The following is a 27,691-nucleotide window of genomic DNA, read 5'->3' on the forward strand; positions in this document are numbered from 1 at the left end:
TACCAGCCATTGGCTTCTTTATTGAGCACCAGATTTTCAGCATGAGTCACCACAGGAGGAAGGTTTCAGATTCAACCAGACTCTGGCCCGTAGTCAGAGGAGAGATGCGGTGTGCCGAGGTATTCGTGTGTGGAGAAACAGGCACACGGGCTTCAAGAGCAGCAGTAGCTGACTATGCCGATCTTCCTCGAAGGAGTAAAGGTAAGTGTCATTCAATCCCACAGCGCTGGGGAGACTCCATCCACAGGGTGAGGGCTTGGAGAGGTGGCCATGACGTCTTCAGGGATGCTGCCCTGCTTGCCAGGTCAGAGACACAGAAAGATTAGCACCTGCTAGTACCTGGGATGTAAAAAATCTCAGAACATCAGAGCCAGAGAGGAACCCTCTTTCTGCAGAGGGGGAGACCGAATGCTTTGCCAAAGTCACACCAGAAGGAAGGAGTGGAACAGAGCTAGGAGCTAGGACCTGGGCCCTGGGCCCAGCTCCCCTGCCCTTGGCTTTAGGCAGCCATGGAGATGGCCCATGTTGCCAAGACCTTTGGGACTAGGCTTCAGAAAGTCTCTCCCGAGACCAGCCTGAGGATGGCATTATACAGAAGGTAAGCCAACCTAGTGAGAGGCGCCATAAGCTATAGCCATGTAGCCAGGAAGGCCTCATACATCCTTAGTGCTGCCCAAGAGAGGAAGGGAGGGCTTCTTGTAGGCAATCCCACAGAAAGCCAGGCCACAGTCTGGGCAGGTGAAGAGCCCAGAAGCTCAGCCAGGAACACACCTGCAGCGGCCAAAGATGGCATCCCATAGGCGTTATAGAGCAGATCAAGAAGCTGCTTCTTCTCATCTTCCGGGAGGAAACTGGACTTCGCCGCATTGATGTTCTAGAAGGGCCAGAATGGCAGATAACATGAAACCAGAGAGCATGGAAGGAAGCCCTTGGCAATCTAGTGATGAGCCATCCTCTTCAATGAACATGGGCAATGATTAACCTCACAGTGGGGAAGGATGTGTCCCATGTCGCACGGCAGCAAGTGCCAGAGGAGAGACCATGAGGTTCAGTGTTCTTAAAGTGCCACTATGTGACACGGTGATGGCAGAAGGAAGACGGAGAAACTGGAGACCAGGTGGGGTATGTGGGGCTGGAGAGAGATTCCTGCAGGGACAGATTTGGGGTATCACAACCCCTAAAATTAAGGGCTCGGCCTGGGATCTATGAATGGCCTGAAAAGTGTGTGAAGAATTTTATAGCTGAGCACACGTTTCTGGGAAGGGAGTTGACAGCTTTTAACGGATTCTTTGCAGGCACTCGACCCAAGCAAAGGCTGAAAAACCTGGTCGTAGATCAGTGTGCCAGTTCGAGATCTTGTCCATAGAAGGCACCTGACTCCTCTGGGTCTGGCTTGGCCTGGTGAGGCAAATGCCTCATCACCAGAGGTCCTGGGCCCTGGCCAAGACCTGCAGGCCTCACACAATCCCAAGGCCGAGAGTCAAGGCCACCAGGACTCACGCCCACTCACCAGTCTCTTGAACTCCTCTTCGGTAAAGTCCATGTGCTGTTTGGTCATCTGGTAATCCGTTTCCAGGGTGGACTTGAAGATGAGTGGGTCATCTGTGTTGAGTGAGTAGTTAGCCTGGTCGTGTTTGAACCTGCATACAGGGGTGAGGTGGGGAGGGAAGAGCCTCCTGTACTCTTACGTGAACAGTCCCCTTCGACCTGGAAGAGCTGCTCACCGTACAGGGGAAGGAAATTCGCTGCTCACCGTACAGGGGAAGGAAATTCAGAGAACTCGGGTGACCTGCACGATGCCACGGAACTAGCGTCTAAAGACCCGCACCCATCCGAGTGGGCCAGAGCTGAGCAAAGGCAGAAGAGGACCAGGTAGAGTGGGGGTCAGGGGAGGCCAAACAAGCAGCACCCCCTCCAGCCACCACCCTCTCTAGCTTTCGCCTTCCTAGCCAACATTCTGGGAGAGTCGTCTGTACCCCTTTCACCTCGACCCCACTAGGATCGACTCTTCAACCACTGGCCCATGGAAAGGGCTCCTGGCCCTGTCCCAGGTCACTGTCTTCTTACACCCAGGAGGACCTTCCCTGGCTCTTTACTCAACTTGTGTACAATTTTACACTGTTGACTGTTCTTAAAACCCTTTCCCTTGATTTCTCGGACCAGCCTCTGCTGTCTGTCCTCTAGTGTCACTGTCCTGGGTTCTCTCCTAGGCCCCATCGCTCCATCTCCTGAGGTTGGCCCTTCTCCAGCCACCAAATCTATGTAGCTGATTCATGAATCTTTCTCCAGCCCACAGGCTGTGTACCCATGTGCCTCCAAGAACCTCCACTCGGACACTCTGCAGGTACCACACACTCCACCGGCCCGAAGCAGCCCTCAGGACCCCCTCGTAATGAGAACATCAGAGCCCAAGCTCCTGCCGTTGAGCTTGGCCTGACCGCGGTTGCCCCAAGTTCTTGCCGTCTTATCCTGTGTCAGGAAAAGGTGGCTTTGCCCTCCTGAGGCCTGATGCCACTCCCAGGGCTCAGTCACAGGACCGCCGGAAGAAGGGCCAAGGCCTCTAGTTAGATGGTGGGTTGGGAGCAGGTGGAGCACCCACAGGTGCCAGGAGAAGGGACCACGTGAGCTGGAGAGAGTCATCTTCCGGACGTCCAGAGTCTAGCGTGTGGGAGCCCCCCTCCCCCCCAGGGCAGCAGGGCACTCTGCGGTGTCTGCTAGAGTGAGACGGCCCTCAGTTCTGCTACTTAGGACCCGGGCTACCTCAGTCCTGTCACAGCACCCCGAGCTTTGGCCTCCTCGTGTGTAAGATGAAGACAGCAACACTGCTTCCCAAGGACTCGAGGAGATGTCCTAGCAAGAAGGCCCCACCTGGGCTAGTGCCCGGTCCCTCCACTTCCCTCCCAGCCTTGGCCTTCCTGGTACAAAGCTGAATGGGCCCCAGGGACTGGGCCTCACCGAACCACCGCGTGCTCCGTGTCCCACTTCCAGGCGCCTGTGAGGTAGCTGGACCAGGGGCAAACCTGGAACAGCAGGTGGGTGGTTGGCACGCGTGCACACCCCCCTCCCCAGGCCACGCTGCCCCCCCCCCCGTACCCCCCCGGGCCGGAGCCACAGTGGCCTCCCAGCTGCCCCGCTGGCCCAGCTCCTGGGGCCCTCCTGGCTCTCCGCCTCTGTCCTCCCACCCCCTGGCCACTCGCCTCGAAGTGCATGTTCTCCTGCCGCAGCCTGGCATAGAGGGTCTCGTCCTCCAGCGTGTGGTAGCCATGTCCCAGCCTCTCCGTCCTGAGCGTGTCCACAGCCTGCGGAGAAGTGGAGTGGAGCCCAGTACAGGTGGGGAGGAAGCAGGGAGAAGGGCCCCACACCAGCCCAGCCTCCTCACCTCTCTCACCACCTCGGCGGAGCCCACCTCCCCTGCGTGGACAGTGCGGTGAATGCCACTCCTCACAGCCTCCTGGAAGGGCGAGAGTCAGTCACGGGCGGCCTGGGGGAGGGCCCCAGCAGGCCCAGGCTTCACCGCACTTTGGGTCCAAGTTTTGGCAGACTTGAACCATGCCCTTCTTCAGTCAGCTGGCCTGCTTCAAGATGGGGAAGTCGGGGGTTTTGTTTGTGTAATCCTAATTTAAGTGGTAGGCTACCATTTGTTAGACAGTTGTTAGGTGTCAGTCACCGTATGAAAGTGCTTGTATACGTTACCTAAGATCCACAAATATTCTAATACCTGTTTTACAATCGGAGAAACAGGCCCAGGAAAGTAACAGGACAATGGTCAAACAGCTGGGAAGAGGGGAGCCAAGCTCTGAATCAGGGCAGTGAGACTGCAGAGCCCCAGCCCTAAAGCCTGAGCTCCAGCCACGGGGAATGAGTGCGTGGTGAGGCTCTGAACGTTTGCTGGGACTCCGTCATCCCCACGGAGGAAACTGAAGCCCCGAGAAGGGACAGTCTCACCCAAGGTCACACAGCAAGTTACAGGCAGAAACAGGCTCACACACACGAGTCCCCACACCGAGTGGGATCTTCTGTTTATCCCAAATTCCCAATTTCTAGCACCCCCAAGATCCAACTAAGGCGCACTTGAGAACGGAGGCGGCCCCCCCCTCCCCCGTCCCTGTGACCGTTCCCTCCGGGGTGGAAACGAGCGCCTGCAGCCTACCCGGCACCAGCCCCTCCCCGCGTCCTTCGCACGGACCTACCTCGAAGGCCTTCACGTGTCCTGGGAAGAGGCTGCTCCCTTTGATGTTCTCATCTCCGGCCAGGTCCATGGCCACCACAGTCTGGTGCTGGTACTTCTTACACATCTCCACCACCTCCAGGGACCAGTCTGTGGGCAACATGCCCACCCGGCCTCTGTTGACGGCACCGAGGAGAGAGGTCCCCCCTGCTCACTGTCTCCCGACCTGAGGCCAGCGCAAGGCGGAGGGCCCAGGTCTTGTCTTCCCCTCCTCGCTGCCGCGGCCTAAGCACAGGGCCTTCAGCAAACTGCTCCACCCAGGGCCTCAGTTTCCTCTCCCCTCAGAGAGGATGCCTCCCGCCACCGCACAGGCCCGTGGCGAGGCCCTGTGTGGAAAGCACCGAGGGCAGGGCCTGGCTGGGTCAACAACAAATGGCTGTGTTCTCATTTGACCCCCACTACAGGCCTCAAGGGGGGCATAACCCACTTAGCAGATGAGGAGATGGAGGCCCCTGAGGTTTCACACTGAAGCCCAGAATAGCACTCACGCTAGAGGTACTGAACGTATTGCTAACTTACTCTGTCCTCTTAAACTAACCAAGTCATCCTGAACGGTTTAAAAATGAACAGTCGCAGGCTTTGGAACCAGAGGGCCGCGTGTGAACACGCGGGCTCTACGCCTTCCTGAGGAGCATGAGGCCGCACCTCTCCCAGCCTCAGCTCCCCCATCCAGCAAAGGAGGCTCAGGAATGGCAGTCCTGCCTCACAGGCTGCCACGAGGATCAGAGGAGACCCACGCAAGCCACTCTGCACAGGCAGGCCCCCTAGGTGGGCGTGAATCCTTTGGTTCGCACTGCCCCCTAGAGCAGAGACAGCAAAGTACCATCACCGCCGGTGACAATGTGTATCTGCGGTCTGAAGAGGTGAAGGGACTTGTCCAAAGTCACACAGTGGGGCTCTGCACGCCTCGGAAGCTCGAGCTCTGGACATCTGATCAGTCACGAGGGAGACCGTTGGAAGCCCCAGAGATCAGACCTATTCCCAAGGCCTTGGCCAAGACAGGAAGAGGCCTGGCCCACAGGGTCTCAAGGGAGGACTGTGGGTTCATCAGAACCTGGCTTAGATGGTTTTTTTTCTATTCAGGTTCCTTTGGTTTTATGCTTCCTGCATGCAGGACACATGGCTGTCAGGCCTGGTCTCCCTGGGGAGAAGGGTCTCTTTACTGCCAGGAGTTCTGAGCCTGCCCAGGATAGGCACCAATGACTTCAGGAAGCCCCAAGGTCCTGCTGATGGGTTCCACCAATACCATGGGGTTTGGGGGCATGGGGAGACTAGATGTGGCTCCAGTGCCAGGCTGGGAGGCAGGGGCCGGTGTCAGAGGGGCAGCCTGGGGCAGGGCTGAGGGCATACTCACTGGGCTGGTGGCGCATGCAGCACAGGATGGACCGCACCTTCACCCCAAAGTCTTGCTCTCCCTTCTGCAGGCCCTGGCTCACCAGAGCTACCACCTCATCTGGGGTGAGGTCGCCTCTGTGTGGGGAGAGGAGTAGAGATGGGCCAGAGATAAAGAAAGGTCTAAAGGACAGCCCCGGGACTGGGACATGCCGGGGGGAGGGGTGGGAAGGGAAGAGAAAGAATCTTCAAGAAGCAGCTCCAGCCCCTACTACCCCACCGCCTCTGGGGAAAGACATGGCCCCAAGCCCTGGCACACACCCCCTTCCAGCTTGCTTGGGCACTTCCAGACTGGAAGGTGTGTTGGGGTGGGGAGTTCAGACACAGTCCTCCCCCACGGATGGAGGGCGCTGCTAAGCCCGCCTGGTCTGATTCCCCTGCATCCACAGCTATCAGAGTCCTAACTGGAAGGGGGCAAGGGAGTTGGCGGATACCACTTAGAGATCTCTGGGGTCCAGGCAGAGGGGCAGGAATGGGCCACACTCACTTCAGTTACAGGGTTAGAACGGGACACCTAGAAGTCCCTAGACAAGGAGGTTCATGTTCCTAGACTGTGGGCCTGTGTCCAGGATGGGGGGTGGAGGGGAGGTGTAAGACATAGCCAGATACTTTTACCAAAGGTAAAAATAAATAAATAAATAAATAAGCAAGCCCAGGTGACGGCTGGGAACCATGTCTCTTGTGACAGAGTTAAACCCATCTTTCTGAGGCCATGGACAGGAGCAGGGAGCAAGATTAGGTCAGGGGCTCCCAACAGTCTACCCCTTGGGTCCCAGGTTCAGCCACCCCACCAGGCATCACTCACTCGGCCTGATTCCAGGGGATCGGTTCCACTTTGGAGTTGGCTAGCAGGTGCGGGCTGTAGCGCACCTCCACATACACCACATCCTCTTTGGCCTTCATCTCGACGAATTCATAGGCAATCCTTTCAATGGCCTCCCGGCAGCCCCTGGGAAGGGAAGAGAGGGGTTGGGGACAACCTTCCCCAAGTCTCTCTGGAGCTCCAGGAGCAACAAGGCTGTTCCCAACCCGTGGCAGATCAAACCTACTTCTGGCCCCCAGCCCCAAGTTCTGGGTATCTGCTGGAGAAGATCCTAGAAGCATGGCAGGTCCTGTCAGCTCTACCTCCAAACTACACGCCAATTCTTGCCCCCTCCACCCAGGTTCTAAGTACCTCCTAAACAGACCTCCGTGTCTACATACTCGCCCCTACAGGTCTGTTTTCCACACAGCGGCTAGAGCAATCTTTTTTTTTTTTTTTTTTTTTTAAGATTTTTATTTCACAGAGAGCAGGAGAGCACAAGCAGGGGGAGCAGCAGAGGGAGAGGGAGAAGCAGGCTCCCCGCCGAGCAGGGAGCCCGACATGGGGCTCGATCCCAGATCACAACCCGAGCCGAAGGCAGTCGCTTAACTGACTGAGCCACCTGGGTGCCCCTAGAGCAATCTTTTTAAAATGTGAATCAAACCACAGTGGTCCTCCACCCTGAATCCTCGTGGCTTCCTACTGCGTAGAATGAAATCTCAATTCCATGGCCCAGCCCACAAGGCCTGTAGACTCTGGCCCCTGTCACTCTCCCCAGACCTTCCTTCTCACTCATTCCATGAGGCCACCAGAACCTTCTTTCTGTCCAAGGAACAGTCAAGTGTGTTCCCAGGTCAGGGCCTTTGTATTCACAGCTCCCCCAGCCCACATGCCTCTTCCCTTGGATCGTCCTATGCTCCTTCTCTCCATTTAAATCCAGTTCCAGCCTTGCCTCCTCAGAGAGCACTTCCCTGACCACCTTGCTTTAAAAGGCTTTCTCTGCCACTCTCTACCTGTTCCCCTGGGCTTTGCCACCGTGGCCCATACCCCCACTTGGCCTTATTATCGCATGGCTTATCAATTTTCATCTCTCCTACTAGAATGCAGTCTCCATGAGACAAGGGTCCTGACATCAGTCTTGTCATGGCTAGGAGGACCCTCAGCCCAGGACGGAGCCTGGGATGTGGCAGCCACTCAAATGTTGGGGAGAGAAATACAAGAATGCAGGCAACAAACACAAAGATAAGCGGGACTGCATCAGACACAAAAGCACATACGGCAAGGGGAGTCTCCAACAGAGTGAAAAGGCAACCTTACAGAGTGGGAGAAAATATCTGCAAATCCTATCCGATGAGCGGCTAAGATCAAAGCGTACGAGGAAATTCTACCGCTCAGTAGCAAAAACACCAAATAATTGGATCAAAAAAATGGGCAAAGGACCCAAATAAACATTTCTCAAAAGACATACAAATGGCCAAAGTTTTATGGAACGGTGCATTTCCCCGGTGATTAGTATCCCTAACCACCAGGGAAATGCAAATCGGAACCACGAGGACAGACCACCTCACACCTGTTAAGGTGGCTACAATCACCAAGTGTTGGCGAGCACGCCAGAACAGGGCCCCCTGTGCACGGCTGGCAGGAATGCAAACTGGTGCAACCACCGCAAAGAACAGTGTGAAGGCGCTTCAAGAAATGTTTTAAAAAGTTACCATATGACCCAGCAATCCTACTTCCGGATCTTTATCCAAAGTCAATGAAGTCAGTATCTCATATCTGCACCACGATGTTCACTGCAGCATTATTTACAAGCGCCAAGACATGGTTACAACCTAAAGGTCCACTGACGGACGAATGGATAAAGAAAATGTCACACACACATCATTCAGGCTTAAGGTAATTCTGCCATTTGCAACATGGATGAACCTGGAGGCCGTTAACGCTAAGTGAAATAAGCCAGATGCAGAAAAACAAATACTGTTGGGCGCCTGGGTGGCTCAGTTGGTTAAGAGACTACCTTCGGCTCAGGTCATGATCCTGGAGTCCCAGGATCGAGTCCCGCATGGGGCTCCCTGCTCAGCGGGGAGTCTGCTTCTCCCTCTGACCCTGCCCCCTCTCATGTGCTCTCTCTCTCTCTCAAATAAATAAAATCTTTAAAAAAAAAAAAGAAAAAGAAAAACAAATACTGCACAATCTCACTTGCATGTGGAATCTAAAATAGTCAAATTCATAAAAGCAGAAAGTAGAACAATAGTTGTCAGGGGCAGGTTGAGCGGGGAAGGGGGAAATGGGAGATGTCGGTCAAAAGGTACAGAGTTTCAGCTCTGTAAGAGTTCAGTTCTGGAGAACGAATGCTCGGCATGGCGACCATAGTTAACAATACTGTAGCATATACTTGAGACTTGCTAGGAGGGTAGATCTTAAGTGTTCCCACCACACACACACACAGCAAAAGGTAACTATCTGCAGTGATGGATATGTTAACTTGACTGTGGTGATCATTTCACAATATATATGTAGTTCAAAACACCTTAAGCACATATAATTTCTACTTATCAATTATACCCCAATAAAACTAAAAGTTAGAGGAAAGGACACAGACAGACAAATCCAGAGGGTACCCTGGGATGGGGGAGAAACCCGGGACTCCTGAATCCTGGTTCCCACACTTAACTGTTGCAGGACTCTGGTTAAGTCACCCTGACACCTACATCCAATGTTACTGTGAGGACAAAGATGTTAAACTTCATAAAGCTCACCTAGGCCAGTGCTGAGTAGGACAGACAGATCCTTGAAGTATTTTAGTTGTTGAGTGTTGGCTCTAGAAGCAAGGCACACATTAACCTGCCAGGGCCACACTAAGTGGTGGTCAAGTGACAGTGAGCTGGGCCTAGCTGGAAGTTTCCACCATGAATACTGAACACAGAAGGGTCACCAGAATGCAGGATGTGCGAGCGAAGGGCCTTGGGGAAACTGGCCACGCCCAGAAGGGTCACGGGACAGACCATGCTTTTGAGGATAAGGATGGGCAGCTGTGGCCTTCCCTGGCTGGCAAGGGCAGGGCCTGGATCTGGGACCTCGGACCTGCTGCAGGGGAGCTGGCCTCCCAGGAAGAGGGTGCCCGATGTCCCCCACAGCGGTGGCACGCATTCATTGCACACTGTGACCAGCACTGGGATTATAGCAAACAAGGTAGACAAAATCTTTGTCCTCATGGAGCCTACAGCTTAGCAGGAGAGACAGGTAAGTAAGTGAAACATACAATCTACAGTAGGTTAGGTGGTGAAAGGGCCTATGGACACATATAAAACAGGGGAGGGGAATACGATTCTCCGTGGTACAGTCAGGGAAGGCTTCACTGAAAAAGTAACACTTGAGCAGACCTGAGAAGGAGGCAAGGAAGCTAGCTAGCTATGGGGCATCAACGGGGAACAGCATTCCAGGCGGGGGGAAGAGCATTCCAGGCAGAGGGAACAGCATGCACAGAGGACCTGAGGTTGGGAATGTGTTTGTTGCCCCAGGTGCCACAGGAAGCCCGTGTGTTGGGAGAGAAGTGAGCAGAAGGGTAAGGGCAGAGGACAAGGGCTCTCCCCTGACACCTGTGGATGGTGGCAAGGGCGTAGTATGGACATTAGTCTTATGGGCCATAGCCCCAAAGGCCAAGCAACTCAGAAGGAGATGATGCCGAACAGCCTGGTCATCTTGGACCTTCAGGGAGCTGGGCATCTTCTGTCTTGTGGCCAGGGGGACAGGAGCTGCCTTGGGGGGGACAGGGGAGAGGTGCCTTGGCCTGTACAGGAGCTCCACTCGTGTGTTTATTCTGGTGTGGGGGTGTCGGGGGAGATAGGAGCCTCCAGGGAGGCGTGCGTGCGCGTCAGTGCCTCTGCTTACCAGGGCCAGGGATGGGGATGGGGACGGTCGGTGTTTTCCAGGCTGAGTCCAAAAGCTTCCGGCAAGCAGCCTTGGCACACATCTTCCTTCCCCAGAACTCCCCCTACCTGTCTTGCCACTTGTCCAGCCAAGGGCCTCCATGTGCCTCCCAGACCTTCTTCACTGGTCCTCCAACAACCCAAACCCGGCACATGCCCCAAACCTTTCCTCCGGTCTAGCCCTCTAGACAACATCTACACCTTCTCTATCCCCAAGCCTGCGCCTTGCTTCCTCCTCCAGGCAGCTTTCCCTAACTGCCCCCCACCCATTTGCCCCTTCCCCTTCCTGAGCTCTGGCAGCAGACTGCAGAGGCCTGCCTCTCACCTGCCCTGGGGAACCCTGCCTCGTGCCAGGAAGCTCAAGGTGGCCTCAGGGTGGGATCTGGGCTTCACCCCTGCCAGCTCTGTGGTCCCGGGCAAGCTCCTACGCTCCCCTGAGCCTTCGTTTCGTCCTCTGCAAACGGGGAGTGCGTCTGCCTAGCAGGACCACTGGCAACTACAAAAAGTATTGTTCTGAGAGCTGCCCACGCACTCTCCCGGATCTAAGATACTCTGCTGTGGAAGAGGGAGGGACGGAAGGGGATATAAAGCTGCTGTGCCTCGCGATCCAGAAACGTAGCAACTGTCTTCACTGTAAGAGGGAGCTCGCTGAGGACAGCGCTGTGACCATTCCAAACTCCAGCCCCAGGAGGCGGGTAGGATCACAAGCCCCATTGTCTGGATGAGGGAACAGAGGCCCAGAGAGGGTAAATTTTCCCAAGGTCACAGTTATTTCATGAATCGGGCACTAGGATGTGGGCTCTTGACCTCACACACTTACTCTCCTGTAGAAGTTGAAGAAATTTCTAGACATTATACCATACCCACTTTCCAGATAGGAAAGTCAAGGCCCAAAAGGTGTGGAGAGTGTCACACAAGCACCCACAAGATGAGCCGCAGAAGGGCAGGTGGCGCGCACAGGTACGGTGCCGCCCGGGGCCTGGGCGGGGGGGCTGACTCACGCGATGGCGGGCATGTAGTAGTCAAACTTGGCCAGGAAGCCTGAGAGGCTGAGCGGCTTGTCCATGCCGATGATGTCCTGCAGCTCCCCTGGGGTCTCAGCCGGGAGGGCAATCCCCCTCTTCCTGGGAACCAAACAGGGAGGCCGGTGGGCTACTTCTGCGCCAGCCCCCAACGAGCTCCCCCCAGGGACCGGGGCGGGAATCCCAGGGACCTCTTCCTCCAACTCCTCCCACTGAACAGATGGGAAAACGGAGGCCTGGGGCATATAGAACCCGGGCTGGAATCCTTCCAGCACCACCACCCCCTACCCCCCGTCCCCGAGGCCGTGACCAGCCAGGGAACCTCAAGGGAGATAAGTGGGGCTCGAGTCTGTACATACATGGACATGTGCACACACACGCGCACACACACCCCAGCGTCCAGGAACAGGGAAGCCGCCTGGGCAAGCCCACAGTTTCCTCCCTCCTCGGCCCCGGAGCGGGTAGAGCCAGCTGGTCGTGTGCCAGCTCAGGGGTTATCAGCACCCTAACGGCAGCACCACAATGGCCCGGCCGGAGGCAGGCGCCGGACTTCTGGCCTCCGCCCTTCAGCCTCCACGTGGCCAGCGCAGCAGAGAGGACTGTGGCCCCGCGCGCTGGGAGAGGGTCCGGCGGGGGGCTCGCCGGCCACCCGCCTCAGGGCCATCTCCCCTGTCCCCCCACAGCACCACCCCCCCTCCGTACGGGGCTGACCCAGAACCAGCCAGAGCCTCCTCCTCCCCACCACAACCCCCAGGTCGCCCCGGCCTCAGTTTCCCCACTCTGAAGAGAAAAGGGGCAAAGAACACCAGACATCCAAGAAATGCTTCCACCATGAAGGGACGAAACAGGAGACAAAGGGGACTCTGAGGAAACAACGCAGAGAACAGAAGCAAACTGAAAAGCCCTACGGTGGGGCGCCTCCAGCACAGGAGAAGAGCTTCCGGGCGGGAAACAGAACATCCCTTTCAGAAAGGGGACCCGGAGAGTAAGAAAGGGCTCCTGCAAACCTAAACAAATACGGGGCCAGTCATCAGGACGTGATAAAGTGAATGGAAAATACAGCAGAGAAACAACTCCAGCAAGTAGAAGATAAAAAAGAGGAGCCAATGATTTCAGAAATGAGGTGATTCAATCAGGTTCAAGCATCGGGTTATCCGCAAAGAACAGAGGATGGAAGGGGGTTTGCCAGACACACGGAAGCTTGACCGAACAGTGTCTAAGTCTTCAAGGACCTCAGTCCCTAAAATACTACGATGTTTCCCAACATAAACCCCTGTCCCCGGAGCCCCCGACACAGGCCCTCCTTCCCTGCTGGTGGCCCCAGTCCCTAGCAGTGCCCCCCCCCAGCCTGCAGCCAGCGCCCCCGTCCCTGCAGGACACGGTGGGGGAGAGGACACCCCTGCTGCGGTCCTTGCTCGGAGGGCAGTGCTCCGTGCCCCTGGAGCCTTCCCCTCAGGAGGCCACATCCCCCGTGACCATGGCCCTGCAGAGCCCGTACCAGTGAAGTGCTGGGTTTTGGAGAACTTTCTGGGAGCTGGTGGTGGAAGCAGAGGAATGCTCTGGTGCTCACATGGTCAGACGCAGTGGCCACACGTGCTTGGGCCTGCTGGACCCACTATGTGCGAGGCTCCGGACGGTCTTCCTCCAGCTCCCTCGACCACCGCTTCCTCCTGACCATTATTGCAGACCCTCCCTTTTACACCCCTGCCCACATGAACTCCTCCCCTCTCGTGGTTTTCAGCCCAAGATCCAGAGGTCTCTCCCTCTCAGACCACTGCTTGAGGGCTTACGATGTCCCGGGCACTGGACAGATGGCAGTGACCAAGACAGAACCAGGCATCTGACCCCCCACCTCCTGCCACCTCTCCCCTCCTTGCCTCATGCTTCCAAATATAGCTCCACGCCACCACCACCCCCCAGGCTGCCCAACCTGTGGCAGCGGCCTCCCCGGGGCTGCATCTGCCTTGCCCACCAGCCAGTCAAGTCTCACTTATTTTACTTCCTAAAGGTCTGTCCCATTAGTTCTACCCTCTCCAGCCTCTCTCCTCGTCAGCCACCAAGACATCCTTGGCCACACAGAGTGCTCTGGGAAGGCCGGTCAGAGGGGACACTTAGAATTAAAAGAGAGAAGGAAGGAACAGAAAGGGCTCCAGGCGGAAGCCAGGACAGAAGGTGAGGGCAGGGCAGCTGGAGTTCAGAGTGGGGTCAGTGGTAGGTGATGAGCTAGAGGGTAGGCAGAGCCCAGTGGAAGCTTCGTAGGAGTTGGGGCCTTATCCCCAAAGCTCCAGGAAACCACCGAAGGATTTCAAGCAGGGGAGCGGCGTGAAGAGATTTAAGAGCTCCTGGCTATCAAATCTGAGAGCTATCGCAGGGGTCCCAGCAGGAAACAAACAGCATGAGACACTCTTCGGGATCTCACATAGGACTGGGCCTCCAGAAGCTGCTCAGACCAAGCTGAAGCAAGGAGGAGTTATTCCTAGGGCCCTGGGTCCTCCTGCCACCCAGCAGGCTCTCCCTGGGACCGAGCTTGGTCGTCAGATGCTCCCTACACACCCCTGTCAGCCAGGCCTTGGCCAGCCCTCTTCCTGCCATGGTCGGAGACGTGTCTGCAAGGAGCCGGGCCACAGAGAGCCCAGCGAGGAGGAAGAGCTCAGGCTCTGGAGTTCGAAGTCCATCCCCCTGCGGTACATGCCAGAACACTCAGGGGAGGAGCCGTCCCATCTGAGGACCTCCACATCCTTGTCAGTAACACAGATAGCACTTTGGTGGCTGCGTACAGAGAAAAATAAGGTGGTTCATGTGTCCAGGGTCAGACAGCAAACTCCAAAGCCTGATGGACTGGTTCTGAATCCCAGCTGTGTTCCTTAAAGGCTGCGTGACCTTGGGAGAGTTTTTCAACTTGTGTTTACCAGGTCCTGCAGGTATGAGAAACCCCCAGTGTGGACTAAGGAGGAGAGGTCAGAGAGGAAACACAGGCTTTGCAGGTCCTTAAGGGCCACGAATGGACTTTGGCTTTGACACTGAGCAAGCTGGGAGTGTGGGAGGATTTGAGCTGGGGAGGGACTGGTTTTGTTTTGTTTTTTTTTTTAGACTAGGGTTTAAGATCCGTGTTCTAGGGACGCCTGGGTGGCTCAGTCGGTTAAGCCACTGCCTTCAGCCTGGGTCGTGATCCCAAAGTCCTGGGATCGAGCCCCACATCGGGCTCCTTGCTCAGGGGGGAGCCTGCTTCTCCATCTCCTCCCCACTCATGCTCTCTCTCGCTATCTCTAATAAATAAAATCTTAAAAAAAAAAAAAAAAAGAGCAGTGTTCTGACTACAGTACTATGGGGACAGGAGACGGGGGAGGCCAGAGTGGCTACCCGGAGGCCAGTCAGGAAGCCGTTGCCATAGTCCAGATGAGGGATGCTGGTGGCTCAGGCCAGGCTGGTGAAGGGAGGAGAGCAGGGTCAGGTTCAGAACGTGCTGTGGCAGAAGAGTGGACAGGCTCATGAAGGAGATGGAGAGAGAAGCAGAAGCCCCGGAGAGGACAGAATCATAGGAACTTAGGGAAGAAGTGGGTAAGAACACAGTCAGCAGAGGCCCAAATCACAGAGGCATTAGAGGGGCCACTGGATTTGGCCAGAGGGAGAGAGGGGCTTCCTTCCTTCTCTCAGCCCACCACCACCACCACCAGGAAGTCCTCCAGTGTGTTTATGGGCATCCATAGCCAAGTCTGACCAGGTCCCCTGCCTGCTGACCTCGAGCTCAGACTCGAGCTGGTACCCATAACACCCCTGCCCAATGGGCCCACCGAGGCACCTGGACTGCTCCCGAGATGCCAAGGTGATGGGGAAACAGAAGATCCGACCAGCCTCCTCCCAGGGGCGGTTCCCCTCCCTCCTCTCTCCACCCTGCCCCCAACTCCTGCCTTCTTGCTCCACTACTAAGTGCTCTCTGACCCCTTAACGAGCACCCAAGAGGAGATCTCATCATGGTGCCTGATAACCCACCCTAACAGCCTCATTCGGGACGCAGGGGCAATGACTGGCACTCGGCACGGGCAAAGGACAGCAGAGATAAAGCCAAACAGCTTCAGCCCGCCTAGCCAGAGCTTATTAATACCATCAATAAGTGCCCTTGAGGACATTGTGCTTAGCCCTGAGCTAGGTGGTTTCCGTGCACGGCTCCACCAAGCCTCTTGCTGGCAGGAGTAATGGTCAGGGGTGTGGACTCGGGGTCACACCCGTGCTTACTACCTAAGTCCCCTCACCCATCACGGCTCAGTGTCCTCCTCCAGAAAATGGGGGCCTCAACACTACCACCCCTTAAGTTGTCCTGAGGATTCAGTACGTCAGCCCCGATGCAGCGCCTCGTGGTGCACGGTAAATGCTAACAAACGATGTCAGAGAATCAAGAATTAGATCAGTAGCAACTTCCTAGGGCAGAGGGAGGTCTGTGGAAGTAGAACGGAGTGGAGAAAAGTGTTCTTGCCAGAGCTCTCTCTAGGAGGAGATGCTCCTGAGAACTGGGGACAGACTCCCCAGCCTCACCAGTTCTCCGAAGCAGCAGCGTCTGGAGAACTCGGGGGACTGGGGCTTACCGAGCGGAGGGCGCATGGTTGGGCCTGGAGCGGAAGTGCTCCCGGCAATGAGCGAGGCGAACTCCTTCCAGCTCCAAATGAAATGAGTGTCCAGCAAACGTAACGAGCACAGTCTGTGGAAGGAGAGGTGGGTGGCAGCAGAGGCCCCCATCTCCTAGGTCAGCTCTGGAGGGAGGCCCTATTCTTCCCCAGCAAGCTAGAGGCCAAGGTCGCAGCTAGGAAACGGTGTGCCCATATTTGAATCCAGACCCACTGTACTCTAAAGTCCCTGCTCTTAAGCACTGGACCCAAGAGAGGGGCCACCATGAGCCCCCGAGGTGGGGAGAGAGGGGTAGGCCTCCCTCACTGGGCGGCACTGGTGACCCTTGGACCCAGCAGGCAGGAGGCATATTCTCACTTGGTTGATGAAGAAGGGCCCCCAGAGGAGGGGCCCCCTGTTCACATTCCCCAGTAGGCGATTGCCCTGGGGACACAGGGAAAGCCTTGGAGAGGAGATGGCCCTGGGTCACCTCTAGGCTCTGTTTATTGTCGTGTGGCCTCAGGCAACCGCCTTTGTTTTTCTGAGCCCCCAGCTCTCCTCGGTGAGGTGGGGAGAGCCGTGCCCTCCTCCTCTGCGGAGGGGTTAAATTTGCTGACTCCGGGAGAGGGCTCAGCCCCGCACCAGAGATGCTCAGCAAAGGGTCCTAGCATCCCGTGCAGGGGCCTCGCCTCTGCCACAGGCTCTCTGCGGAGTCAAAACACGATGACTGGTTCCACCCCAGGAACTGCCTCCTCCCGTGCGTGTGTGCATGCACATGCACCTGCATGTAAGGTGGGGCAAGTTCCTCCTGGCTCACTTGGCAGCAGGACAAGAGTCAGAAGCACAGAAAGCAGCAGACTTGGGCTGTGGGTCTGTGGCTCAGAGCTGAGGGGCTGCCATTTCTCCAGACCACCTTCTTCTGGCCAAGGGGGCCGGCTTCCTTCCATGGGTATATAGGAAGGAACAACAACCCTGGAATTCTCCAGAGGCTTCTGGGTTGAACTGTGGACCCCCCACATGTCCCCAAATGCTGGGGAGTAAGGTCTCTTCTCTGTGGACTTACCTGCCATAGTATAAGATGGTTTCAGGCTTGATGGCCCCATCTAGATGGACATGCAGTTCCACCTGCAAGGGAGCAGAGAGAGGAAACAAGGGGGGGGGGGGGCGGTGGGTAGAGAACAAACACCCATGAATGTCGGAAGGACCATGATAACCATTAGTCCCACTGACTGGACACCTGCCACAGACACTCCACTAAGTTCTTTATACACACCACCTTGTTTCCTCCTCATCTGGTGGTGGTGGGGTGGATTTAACAGTCATCTCTAGCTCTTTCACGGTTAAGACCACAGAGGTTCAACCACAGCTGAGTTTCAGGGAGGTTAAATAAGTTGCCCGAGTTCACACAGCAAGCCATAGAGGCAGGAACCCAACGCAGTACCTCTGTTCTTAACCGCAGCTGGTAAATGGCAGAACAAGAATTCTAGCCCAAGCCCAAAGCCAGTGGTCTTAAACATAAGGCCAGCCGCGGCGCCACCATGTTGGCAGAGTCCACTCTCTGCCAGCTCACTAAACAAAACCCAACTTTAACAAAAAGTGTTGACCACAGACTTCCTGGGCCCGTGACTATCCTGCAGTGGGTTTCAAAAACCCAGGCTCCATTTTCAAAAGCAGGTGTTAGTTAAGCACAGTTCTCAGGAATCAATAGGAGGCAACACAAGATCTTTCCAGTATTTCAGAAAGGGTACTGGATTCTCAGTCATCTGGGTGATCATCTCCTACACACACACACGGCCCCATGAACATCGCTCGGCACACAAAGCCAGGAGATTAAGGACATGGGCTTTGGAGACAGCCCATCAGCCGGACTCCCAGCTCCGCCGCTTCACTGGTTGTGTGATCTCAGCCAAGACACTTGATCTCTCAGACCCTCTGTTTCCTCAACTGCAAACAACTGGGTATTTCTGCCTCCCTGTCCAAGAACAACTGTAAGGATTAAAACAAACTAAAAAAAACAACCCACAGTGTAGGTAGACAAGTGGGTTTATATGAAGCAGCCCAGCCGATCTCTCACCAGGGCATCTCCTAGGAGCTGTTAAGCTCAACAGGTGCTGGGAGACAGGGCGAAAGGGACTTTCCCTGGGCCTGGGGGAGATCTAGAAAACTCCACTGACATCTGCCAGGTTGGGGCCTTTCCTGGAATTTGGGGACCTGGACGAGAAAGTATCTGCCCTGACGAGGCAGGGAGCTACAGGCCCAAGGAGGCCAGCAGGCTCAGAGCTACCAAGCCTGCATCCCAGCAGGAAGTCCGAGCAACCAGACTGCTCTGGAAGTCACCCAGCCTGCAAAGGACCCAGCGGCACTTACCCCAGGCTCAGAGGCAAGGGAGTTGTTGGATTCCCTGACAAAACAAGTTCAATGCCCACTTAGCCAAATGTTCATCCCGTTCTCAAAAAATGTTCAGCATCGGGAACACTGAAGCTTCCAGCCCAGGGAACTGCCAAGGAGTTGTGTGACCTTGGACAGGGGCCCTCCCCTCTCTGAGCCTGCAGAGTTTATCCTTAACCCGCACATGACAGAGGATCTGGCCAGAGAGGGAGGACACTCTGTGGTTCAATCTGGAATCCTGGCTCCTCCACTCACTCCCTGGCGGCCTGGAGAAAGCTACGTCACTTTCAGGGCCTTAGCATCCTCATCGGTCCAAGAGGGAGAAGATGCCTTCCTCCTAGGGCTTTGTGAGGCTTGACCACGTTCATGCGTGTCGTGGGCTCGCCCCATACTTAGCGCGGAGCAAATGCTAAAACGGCATCAGCGAGGAGTCCTGCGTTCACCAAACCGTCGAGGCCCTGCCCAGTGCTAGGGATGGAGAGTAAAGCTCCAGGCATCGAGTCCTGTTCCTGTGATGCTTATGGGCCAGCCAGGGAAGAGGCAGTAAGTAATGTCAGTGACAAATGTACAATCACAAGCCAAGCCAACTCCTTGAGAGGCACTGTCCTACAAAAGCAATAACAAACAAAAGACCTTACCCAGCTAAAGGGCCAACCGTGGCTTCCTGCAGAAAACAGAGCTTGAGCCAAGATCCAAAAGACGAAGAGGGACCAACCAGGAAAAGGCAGGCTGAGGAGGAAGGCAGGAAGAGCATTCCAGGCAGAGGCAAAAGGACGTGCAAAGGCCATGTGGTAGGCGAGCCGGTGGTGCAGGAGAGGGCTGGAAACCCGGCTCTGAAAAGGGAGGGGTCGTGGGCCTGGACAGGCTGCAGGGCCACCCAGGCCAGAAGGAGTCATTTTAACTGAGAGCACAGAGAAGCCAGGACCGGGTGTGAAGCCAGCTAGAGAGCAAGGCTGGCTCAGAGCAAGGGCAGGTGGAGGCTACTGAGGTCCAGGTTATGAGAGAGGATGGTGCTTTGGACCAGGGTGGCAAGACAGATAAGGGGGCACGGGGGCAGAAAGAGGGGTCAAGGAGGATGCCTCAGTGTAGGGATGGGTGGGTGTGGGTCGTGATTCCCACACTCTGGACGCCATCCAGGAAGAAGCCCAAGTGCTAAGGGGGAAGGAGGGGCAGGGGTGCAGGGAGAGGGACACGGTCAGTTTGATCTTAGGGATGCTCAGCTGGGATGCCTCTGAACCGTCCCAATGTAAGTGGACAGAGCCAATGCATGGGAAGTTCTAGTGCACTCAGAGACCCAGGCTGGCAATGCAAGTAGGAATACGGACAGCTGAAACCGAGGTCTTGAATGAGCTCACCCAGGGAGTGGGGTCAAGGAAGGGGCGGGGGAGGAAGCCTCCAGAAGCACCAGCACCCAGTGGCTCTGCAGGAGAGGGGGACCCCGAAGAGGAGTTGCCAGAGGGGCAGGAAGCCAGGAAGGGGGGGTGCAGAAAGGCAAGGGATGGTCAGATTGCAAGGAGCGGTGGCCCACTGGGTCAATGGGACGGTAGTCCCCCAAACGGGTCTACATCCAAATCCCCAGAACCTGTATTACCTCCCGTGGCGAGGAAAAAAAAATGGTTTAAAGTCTTGAGGAGTTTGTCCTGGATTATCTCCTTATGAGGGAGGCAGAGTTTTGAGCGAAACTCTTCTAAAAGGCGGCAGCAACAGGACCACTGAGGCATAAGGGAGCTGTGTGGTCACGAGCCAAGCATGGCCTGGAGCCACCTGAAGCTGGAGGAGGCAACAAACGGCTCTCTCAGAGGGTGTGTGACCCTAATAACGATATCTTGACGTTGGACTTCTGACCTCCAGAATGGGAAGATTTGTTTGTTCTAAGCTACCCAGTGTGTGTGGTAACTTGTTAGAGCAGGTACACGAAAGGAATACGGTCGGGTCCTGCCAGGTCAAGCAAGAGGAGACCAGAAACACGTCCCTGGGGCTAAGGCCATGGGGCTCAGGGGCCGGAGGAGAGGTGCTCAGCCCTGGCTGCCCGTTAGGAGCACCTGGGAAGCTTTGGAAAGTCGCCTGCGCCTGGGCCCACCCTAGTCTGCGAAGTCACAGTCCTTTGGCCTGGGCCTGAGCATGGGGTTGTTGCTGGTTTTCAATACCCGAAGCCACGGTTGAGAACCACTGTCCTACAGGAAATGTTCCAGAGGCCTGAATCCGTGCTGGAATGGGGTAAGAAATAAGTAGAGGCAATAAAATGGAGGAAGTGTAGATTCTCCTTTCCAGAATTTCACCCCTGAAAGGGAAGAGAGGGCTGGAGAAAGAACTAGAGGCAGCTGGGGGTGACGACAGTGGCTTCCTTGGGCGGTGGGAGTGACGGGGGCAGGTTGCAAGGCTGCCTGAGAAGAGGGATTGCGGGAGACAACGACGGAGGAGGGGCCGGGCGGAAGAGCCGTCCAGGGGAAAGGAGGGAGGACGGAGAAGGGCGGGGGCAGAGGAATCAGAGTCAGGCAGCAGGGAGGGAACTGGCTTGATATGGAGAATGAGGTTCGTGGGGGAGAGGGGAGGCCAAGAAAGTCAGGGAGTGCCGGGGGGGATCCACTGCCGGGTTCTGGACCAAGAGGCACCGTGTAAAATCTCTTTCTGGCTGCCATATGCAAAGCAGGGGAGAGGGAAGCCAGAACAGAAGACAGAGCTGCCCGGCAGTCAGGACAAGAGGTAAGCACCCACGGGGAGTACCTGCCCGCAGCTCCGAGCGCAAGAGGTGCTCCCCAGTGCAGCAGAGCAGGGGAAGAGGGGCTCATAGAGCCGGCCAGGATGCAGGAGGCAAGAGCACCCCTAGGACAGCAAAAGCCTGCTGCCCCACCACGCTGGGGGTTCCTGGGAAGCTGCCTAGACACGTTTCAGGGGAGAAGCAGAGGCAGCAACCACCTCCTCAGGCAGCCCAAGCTCAGGCAGGCCTCCCATGGAACTTTCTGGAAAATAGCCACTACCCATGAAGACATCTGTCCGCTTACCCCAGGTGACAATGGGGTGTAAGCTCAGAGACTTGGTGGGGACCCTGCTCCGCTGTCCCCATTCAGGGAAAAGGAACAGCAGAGTCCTCGGATTATTGAGTATCTACTATGGGCTGGACCATGTACATACATTAACTGATTTCATCCTCACAACCAGTAAGGCAGGAACTTCACTACCATTTTGCAAAGGAGAAACCTGAAAGGTCCCAGAAGGATCCAGGGACACAAAGGCAGGCAGTGATGGAGTCAGGATTTGAACCAGGGTCTGAGTCAAGAGCTTTTACTACACTTTCCCTGCAGGCCTAGCCTCAGAGAGGCTGTCTTAAGCAATTCAGCAATAACAGCAGCTACCTCCTATTATCAGGTCCTTTATCTCTATTAATCTTGACCCCTAGGCAAGGTACACAGTAGCCCTGGGCGGCAGACAGGGGAAATGGTAAACTCGTAGGAGCCCGGCCACGGGCCCTATGCTGCCCAGGCTGGTAGCCGCAGATCTGGGTTAGAACCCCAGTCTCTCTACCTCTAAGCCCAGGTCCTGCCCAGGGGCCACACCCCTGCCCTGTGCCCAGCCTCGTGACCTCTCTGGAGGGGAGTCTCCCCTACTCCCCTGCACTTGCTCTCCAGGAGGCTGACTCAGCAAGCCTGTGACAGAGCTGCAGGAAATCCCAGAGAGGAGTAGGAAGCATCCCCTGTGACCAAATATTTACTAAGCCCCCATTAGGTGCTGGGCACAGTGGGGGCACAGGCGAACACGTTAAGTCTTGTTCTCAGGAGAGGCCAGCCAGCCAGCCGAGGCCCAGGGAGGTACAATTCACTCACCCGAGGGGTCAGTGGCAGAGCCAGCAAAGACACAGGTCATGGACTCCTGGGCCAGACACTCCCAGATCGAACTCCCGCTCATAACTGGCAGGCCGTGTGCCTTCGAGGCACACCCAAATCAAACTACTTCTCCCTAGGCTCCCCCAAACACACCATCTGGTTTTGTTTTCAAACCGCTGACTTTTTAAATTCACTTACCGCGGCTGTCTCCCTATTAGTTCCCTCAAAGTGGGGTCATTATGCCATGTCCTCAGGGTTTAGGATGGTGCCCAGCACAGCAAAAAGTGCTCAGTACACATCAAATGACCAAGTGATGGTTTTCTCCTCTCCCTGTCCTAGGTCAGCAGGGCTGAGTCCTCTCCCAGGGCAAGGAAGGGACTGACCGATGCCCTTGGGCCTGGAAGAGAACCCAGACAGGGCAGAGTAGCCAGCGTTGCTTGACTGGCCCCCAGAGCCCGGATGAGCGGCAGGTGCCCCCTGCCAGCCAGCCTCTCGCTTCCTAGCCCGGCTCTTGGCAATGAGCTGCGTGGTGCCAGGGGTCAGTGCCTGCCATGGCCTCTCAGCGGACTTTTGGGGTAAAGCCAGGAGTGCAGCCCTGGGCTGACATAGTCTTTCAGTCACACTTCCTCCAGGAAGTCCTCCGCGCTCAGCCCCATCTGAGCTCCTACAGCTCAGAGGTACAGTAATGGTGCCTCCTGCTGTCTTGGGGCCTGATTGAGCTCTCAAATGCTGCGGGGAGCTTCCCCAGAGGTTTCAGAGCAGGGAAGGCAGGTCTTCAGCCAGGGGCACACCCTGTGGAGCAATAGCCTAGGAACGCAACACAGTCCTTCCCGATTTCCTTGGTGAGGAGACGGAGACACAGATTAAGGAACCAGCCTCAGTCCAGAATAGTAAGTACCATAGCCAGAAGCTGCTTGAGTGAAAGCCAGAGGTTGTAACTGCCACGATCCACTCCCTTCATCCTGCATATCAGAGCTGAGTCAATGCTGGTCAAATCTCAACAGGATTGAGAACCATGACAAGGATAAAGATCCACAGCAGCTAGCATGGGTGTGCCCCCCTCGCCCCCCACCCCTGGGGATGAATCGGATTCCCACCATACAGATAGGAAAACTCACTGTTCCGCTCCCATGGTCACAAGGACCCCAGAGCTTGTTTCTTCCCTCACCTTGCTGCTCTGGAGCCTCAGAACCCTAAGGAGTAAGGGAGCCTGCCCCCAAAACTGAGTACATATAGGCTTGAACTCACTGTGGCCCCCCCAGCCTGCTCTTCTCCCCTGTCCAAAGACACAGTCCTCCCTTCCCTACCCCAGGGGGGCACCCCCCCAGGACAACTGGATAGGGAGACACATTCCTCCCAGCTCACAGGGCCCCTTGCCATCTAGGCCAGGCCAACCCCAAGGTCAGATGCAGAATCAGGAGCGTGGTCAGCCTCCCCTACACCTCGCTCTGTGACCACATCTCCCTTCTCTGGTCCTTGTTTCCTGTGTCAAACAAAAGGCTTCCTTGAAACCCAATCTCATTCATTCCCTTCCCTCCAAAACGCCCCGTGAGTTGTAATGGGTAAGGCAAGCTCCTTGAGAGCCTTCTTAAAAAACAGGTGGCTCAGGGCACCTGGGTGGCTCAGTAGGTTAAGTGTCTGCCTTCGGCTCAGGTCATGATCCCAGGGTCCTGGGATCGAGCCCTGCATCGGGCTCCCTGCTCGGCGGGAAGCCTGCTTCTCCCTCTGCCCCTCCCCCCAACTCATGTACCCTCGCTTGCTCTAAAAATCTTTAAATAAAACATAAAAACAGGTGGCTCTCTGGTAACCAAAAAGCACAGAAAGCCCCAAACCATACTAACAGTAGGCTTTTCCAGCGGGCTTTCCGGTGGCTTTGTGGCAGGAAGAAAGAAGACAGACACTGGGGTTGGGAGGCCGGCACTATAGCCCCAGCGGGAGGAAAAGCACACTTAAGGGCCTGCTGCCTGCCTGCCAGGGACTTCACAAGTGCCACTCAGCACAATTTCCCCAAGAACTCATGATCTTGGTTTTAATCAACCCATTTTACAGAGAATGAAACAATTTCAGAGAAATGTCCACCTGAGCTCTTGTGGCTGCCAAACAGCGAGGCAGGGACCCACCCTCAGTCTATCCGAGGCCCGAAGTGACTGAGTCCACTCCCTCCCCGCAAAGTGGGAACAGCAAATTGGCAAATTAGTTTCAGGTAGAACTGGGTTCAAGTCTAGTTCTGCTTTCTGGCCGAGTGACTTTGGAAAGTTCTGAGCCATTTCCTCCTACAGAAATGAAGAGGACCTATCTTAAAGTGATACTGAGCATTAAATGAATATACGCAAAGCGGTTAGAACAGTGCCTGGTACGGAGTAAACATTCAACAAGGAGAAAGAAAAAATGATGTGGGCAGGGCGCCTGGCGGTTCAGTGGGTAGAGCATGCAACTCTTGATCTCAGTTGTGAGTTCAAGCCAAACGCTGAGCATAGAAGCCTACTTGAATTTATGTGGGAGATTTAGCCCCAGTTCTCTGCATCAGGGAGGGACGGTGTAGAAACTGCTCTTCCAGCCTGGGCCAGCTCACTTGCTGGTCTACAGCTTTGAGATGCTCATTTTGTGTGACCTTGGAAGAAGTCACTTCATGTCTGTTTGCTGGTCTGTTAAAGGGGGAGGAGGCAATCTACCTTGTCCAGTTGTCCAGAGAACTGTGAGGTACATCACGGAAGGTGCCTGGTACCCAGTTATTACAAAAAACAGGCATGTGATCAGCATCGTCCTCCATGACAAAGAACTTCTGAGCACCACAGGATTTCCAGCCTTGCTTCGTGTAGAAATAGACTGATAAGGGCCACCCTTCCACCTCCTCTGTACCTCCTCCAATGCCCAACAGGTGCTCAGAAAGCATTTGTTGGAAAAACACAATCAACCCAGGGAGGCAGCCGCCTAGGGCCTTGCTACTCAAATTGCGGTCCGTGGGCCAGGAGTATCAGAATCACCTGTGAGCCTGTTAGAAGGGAACATCTCAAGTCCCACCCCCAGCCTCCCAGTTCAGTGTCTCAGTGTTAACAAGGTGACTTGAGTACATATTAAAGTTTAGAAAGCACAGCCTTGCTCTGCCTTTTTTTTTTTTAAAGATTTTATTTATTTGACAGAGAGAGAGCACGAGAGCAGGAACACAAGCAGAGGGAGTGGAAGAGGGAGAAGCAGGCCTCCCGCCAAGCAGGGAGCCCGATATGGGACTCGATCCCAGGACCCTGGGATCATGAACCGTTTTTTTTGTTTTTTTTAAAGATTTTATTTATTAATTTGACAGAGAGAGAGAGAGCAGGAACACAAGCAGGGGGAGAGGGAGAGGCAGGCTTCCCACCGAGCAGGGAGCCCGATGTGGGACTCGATCCCAGGACCCTGGGATCATGACCTGAGCCGAAAGCAGACTCTTAACGACTGAGCCACCCAGGCGCCCGCCTTGCTCTGCCTTAAAGCTGGTCAGGTGCTGGGCCTCACCTAGTGGTTGGCATAAGAAGCCAAACAGCCCAGCAGAGGCTCCTGTCTGGGGGAGGCTCAGCACCTCTACCCCAAAGGCTTCTGCAAAGGCTGTTTCAGGAAAACTGGCTGAAGTTTTTGAAGCCAGCCCGCCTGGACTCAGCCCCAGCTTGGCTACTTCCTCATTGTGTGATCTCGGGCCTCATTAATCTGCCTCTATTCATCTGTATAATGGGATGATACCAATGACCTCACAGACTCATTGCTAGAATCAAATGAGTTAATGAAAGTAAAGTGTTCAGAACAGTACCCGGCACAGAGCAATAACAACTTAATTAGCTCCAGCTACTAATACTAGTTCTCATTAGGATCTGTCCCACCCACAGGAAGGCAGGGAGCTGGCTCTGATCGCAGTGGCTGAGACACGCTCCTTTTTGCTTCTCCTGCCAGCTAAGGAACGTTCCCTCCTTGTAATATGAAATCTAATCACATCTCATCTACACAGTGGAGAACACTCTACCTCCCCTCTCAAGCATGCCCTTCTAACTTCTGGACATCCCACCGCCAAGCAGGTGGGGCCCATTTCCCAGGTGTGGAAACTGAGGCCCAGAGAGGGGAAATAACCTGCCAGCCTGAAGTAGATAGGACTGGCTGAGGCCCCAAAATAGTAAAATAGTCCCTCCCTCACAGGGCTGTTACAAGTATCTCAAGGGTGGATTTGGTGCATATAGTAAATTCTACAGAAGTGTTGCCTCTCATTTATCTCCATAACTCCAATTTCACTCCCAGTCTAGGGACTTTGTCTACTGCCTCAGGATTCATATCAGGGGAACCACCTTCCCAAGGACAGAGGGAATCCAAAAGCACTTTAAAAAGAAGAAAACAAAAGAGACTTCGCAAGGAAAGAAGCACCAGGGATGGGGCACCCAGACAAGGTGTAGCGGCATGGGGTGGGGTCTGGCAGGGGGTAGCTGAGCCTATGGTGGGGGCAGCAGCAGTGGGGGCTAAGCCTTCCCTCCTCCAGTGCTGCTCACCCACCCCCCAGCACTCCCATACACGCATGGGATTCTCACCAACGCTTTTGTGATATCTGCCATCATCACTCACCTATTTCTCCGAGAGGTAAGTTGAGTCTGATTATAGCTTACTCCTTCCTGTGATCCCCCAGCAGTCTCAAACCCTGCTAGCTGACTCACTCTGCTGGACAGACCCCCCTGGACCCCTCCCCTCCGTGGACTGAATCTCAGGGCTCCAAAGCCTGTCAAGTGGGCCCAGACCCTCCCTGACCCAGACTTTCCCAAAAGGCCACAGCTGGTGGGAGGAGGGACCACAGAGTTATCCCTTGAGGCCAGTGGCTGTGGCTTGGCCTGGAATGAACCCAAGGCCTAAGGCCCACTCAGCCCCTAGCAGGGAGAGAGGGGCGCCCTGACCCCCTCCCTCTGCTCTATGGCATGGTCCTCCTGACTGGCACATTAACAAACCTGAGCTCCTTGGCTCACAAAACCATCGTAGTGCTGGAATATAAAGCTGTTTCCACAACACTTTAGGTGCCTATGGATGTAGACACCGGGCCCCATTTTACAGCCGGGGTTCGAGGGGTCAAGCCCCCTGCCTAGCCTCACATAGCTACCCAGCCGCTGGCGGTGCCCCCGAGGCCCATTTGACAGGTAGTGAAACTGAGACTCCGAGAGGCCAAATCAGGGGCAGAAGCAGAGCGCGGAAGCCAGCCGGGGGCGCCTTGGGATTCAGGACCCTCCCTGCTTCATTGTCTCTCATTAAACTGCCTGGAGGCAGCGAGGGCCTGAGCTGAGGGAAGGAAGCGGCTGCAGGGGCCCCGGTTCTTTCCCGGGCTGTGAACGCCCCTAAGCCCTCCAGCCCGACCAGGAGCCGGACCCCCCCGGGCCCCGAGTACCGCCCGCGCTCACTTTGGGCTTGTCGAAGGCAGGTGTCTGGGTCATGGTGCCAAGCGTGCGCCCTGCGTCGTTCCCTCCGCCGGTCGGTGCTCACCCCGGGGACCTGCCGGGACGGCTGCGCGCCAC

The 27,691-nt window shown here is 55.6% G+C and overlaps 1 protein-coding gene across 2 annotated transcripts; it reads right to left on the reverse strand.

Moving 5' to 3' along the window:
* On the reverse strand, nt 1–27,691 carry ADA (adenosine deaminase). Of its 2 annotated transcripts, XM_028122054.2 has the most exons (12): nt 27,578–27,690; nt 17,036–17,097; nt 11,353–11,475; nt 6,426–6,569; nt 5,583–5,698; nt 4,191–4,318; nt 3,380–3,451; nt 3,198–3,299; nt 2,956–3,020; nt 1,511–1,640; nt 772–874; nt 1–293 (listed from the first exon to the last, which is right to left on the reverse strand). In XM_028122054.2, exons 1-12 carry the CDS (start codon nt 27,608–27,610, stop codon nt 280–282), a joined length of 1,092 nt encoding a protein of 363 aa, XP_027977855.1. In that variant the 5' UTR covers nt 27,611–27,690; the 3' UTR covers nt 1–279. The 2 variants fall into 2 exon arrangements, with proteins under 2 accessions (XP_027977855.1, XP_027977856.1); XM_028122055.2 differs by lacking the exon at nt 11,353–11,475 and having other exon boundaries at nt 27,578–27,691.

Source organism: Eumetopias jubatus, unplaced genomic scaffold, assembly GCF_037043125.1.
Source record: "Eumetopias jubatus isolate StellerSeaLion01/CBP00866 unplaced genomic scaffold, mEumJub1_p1.0 scaffold_9, whole genome shotgun sequence".
NCBI classification, from domain to species: domain Eukaryota; kingdom Metazoa; phylum Chordata; class Mammalia; order Carnivora; family Otariidae; genus Eumetopias; species Eumetopias jubatus.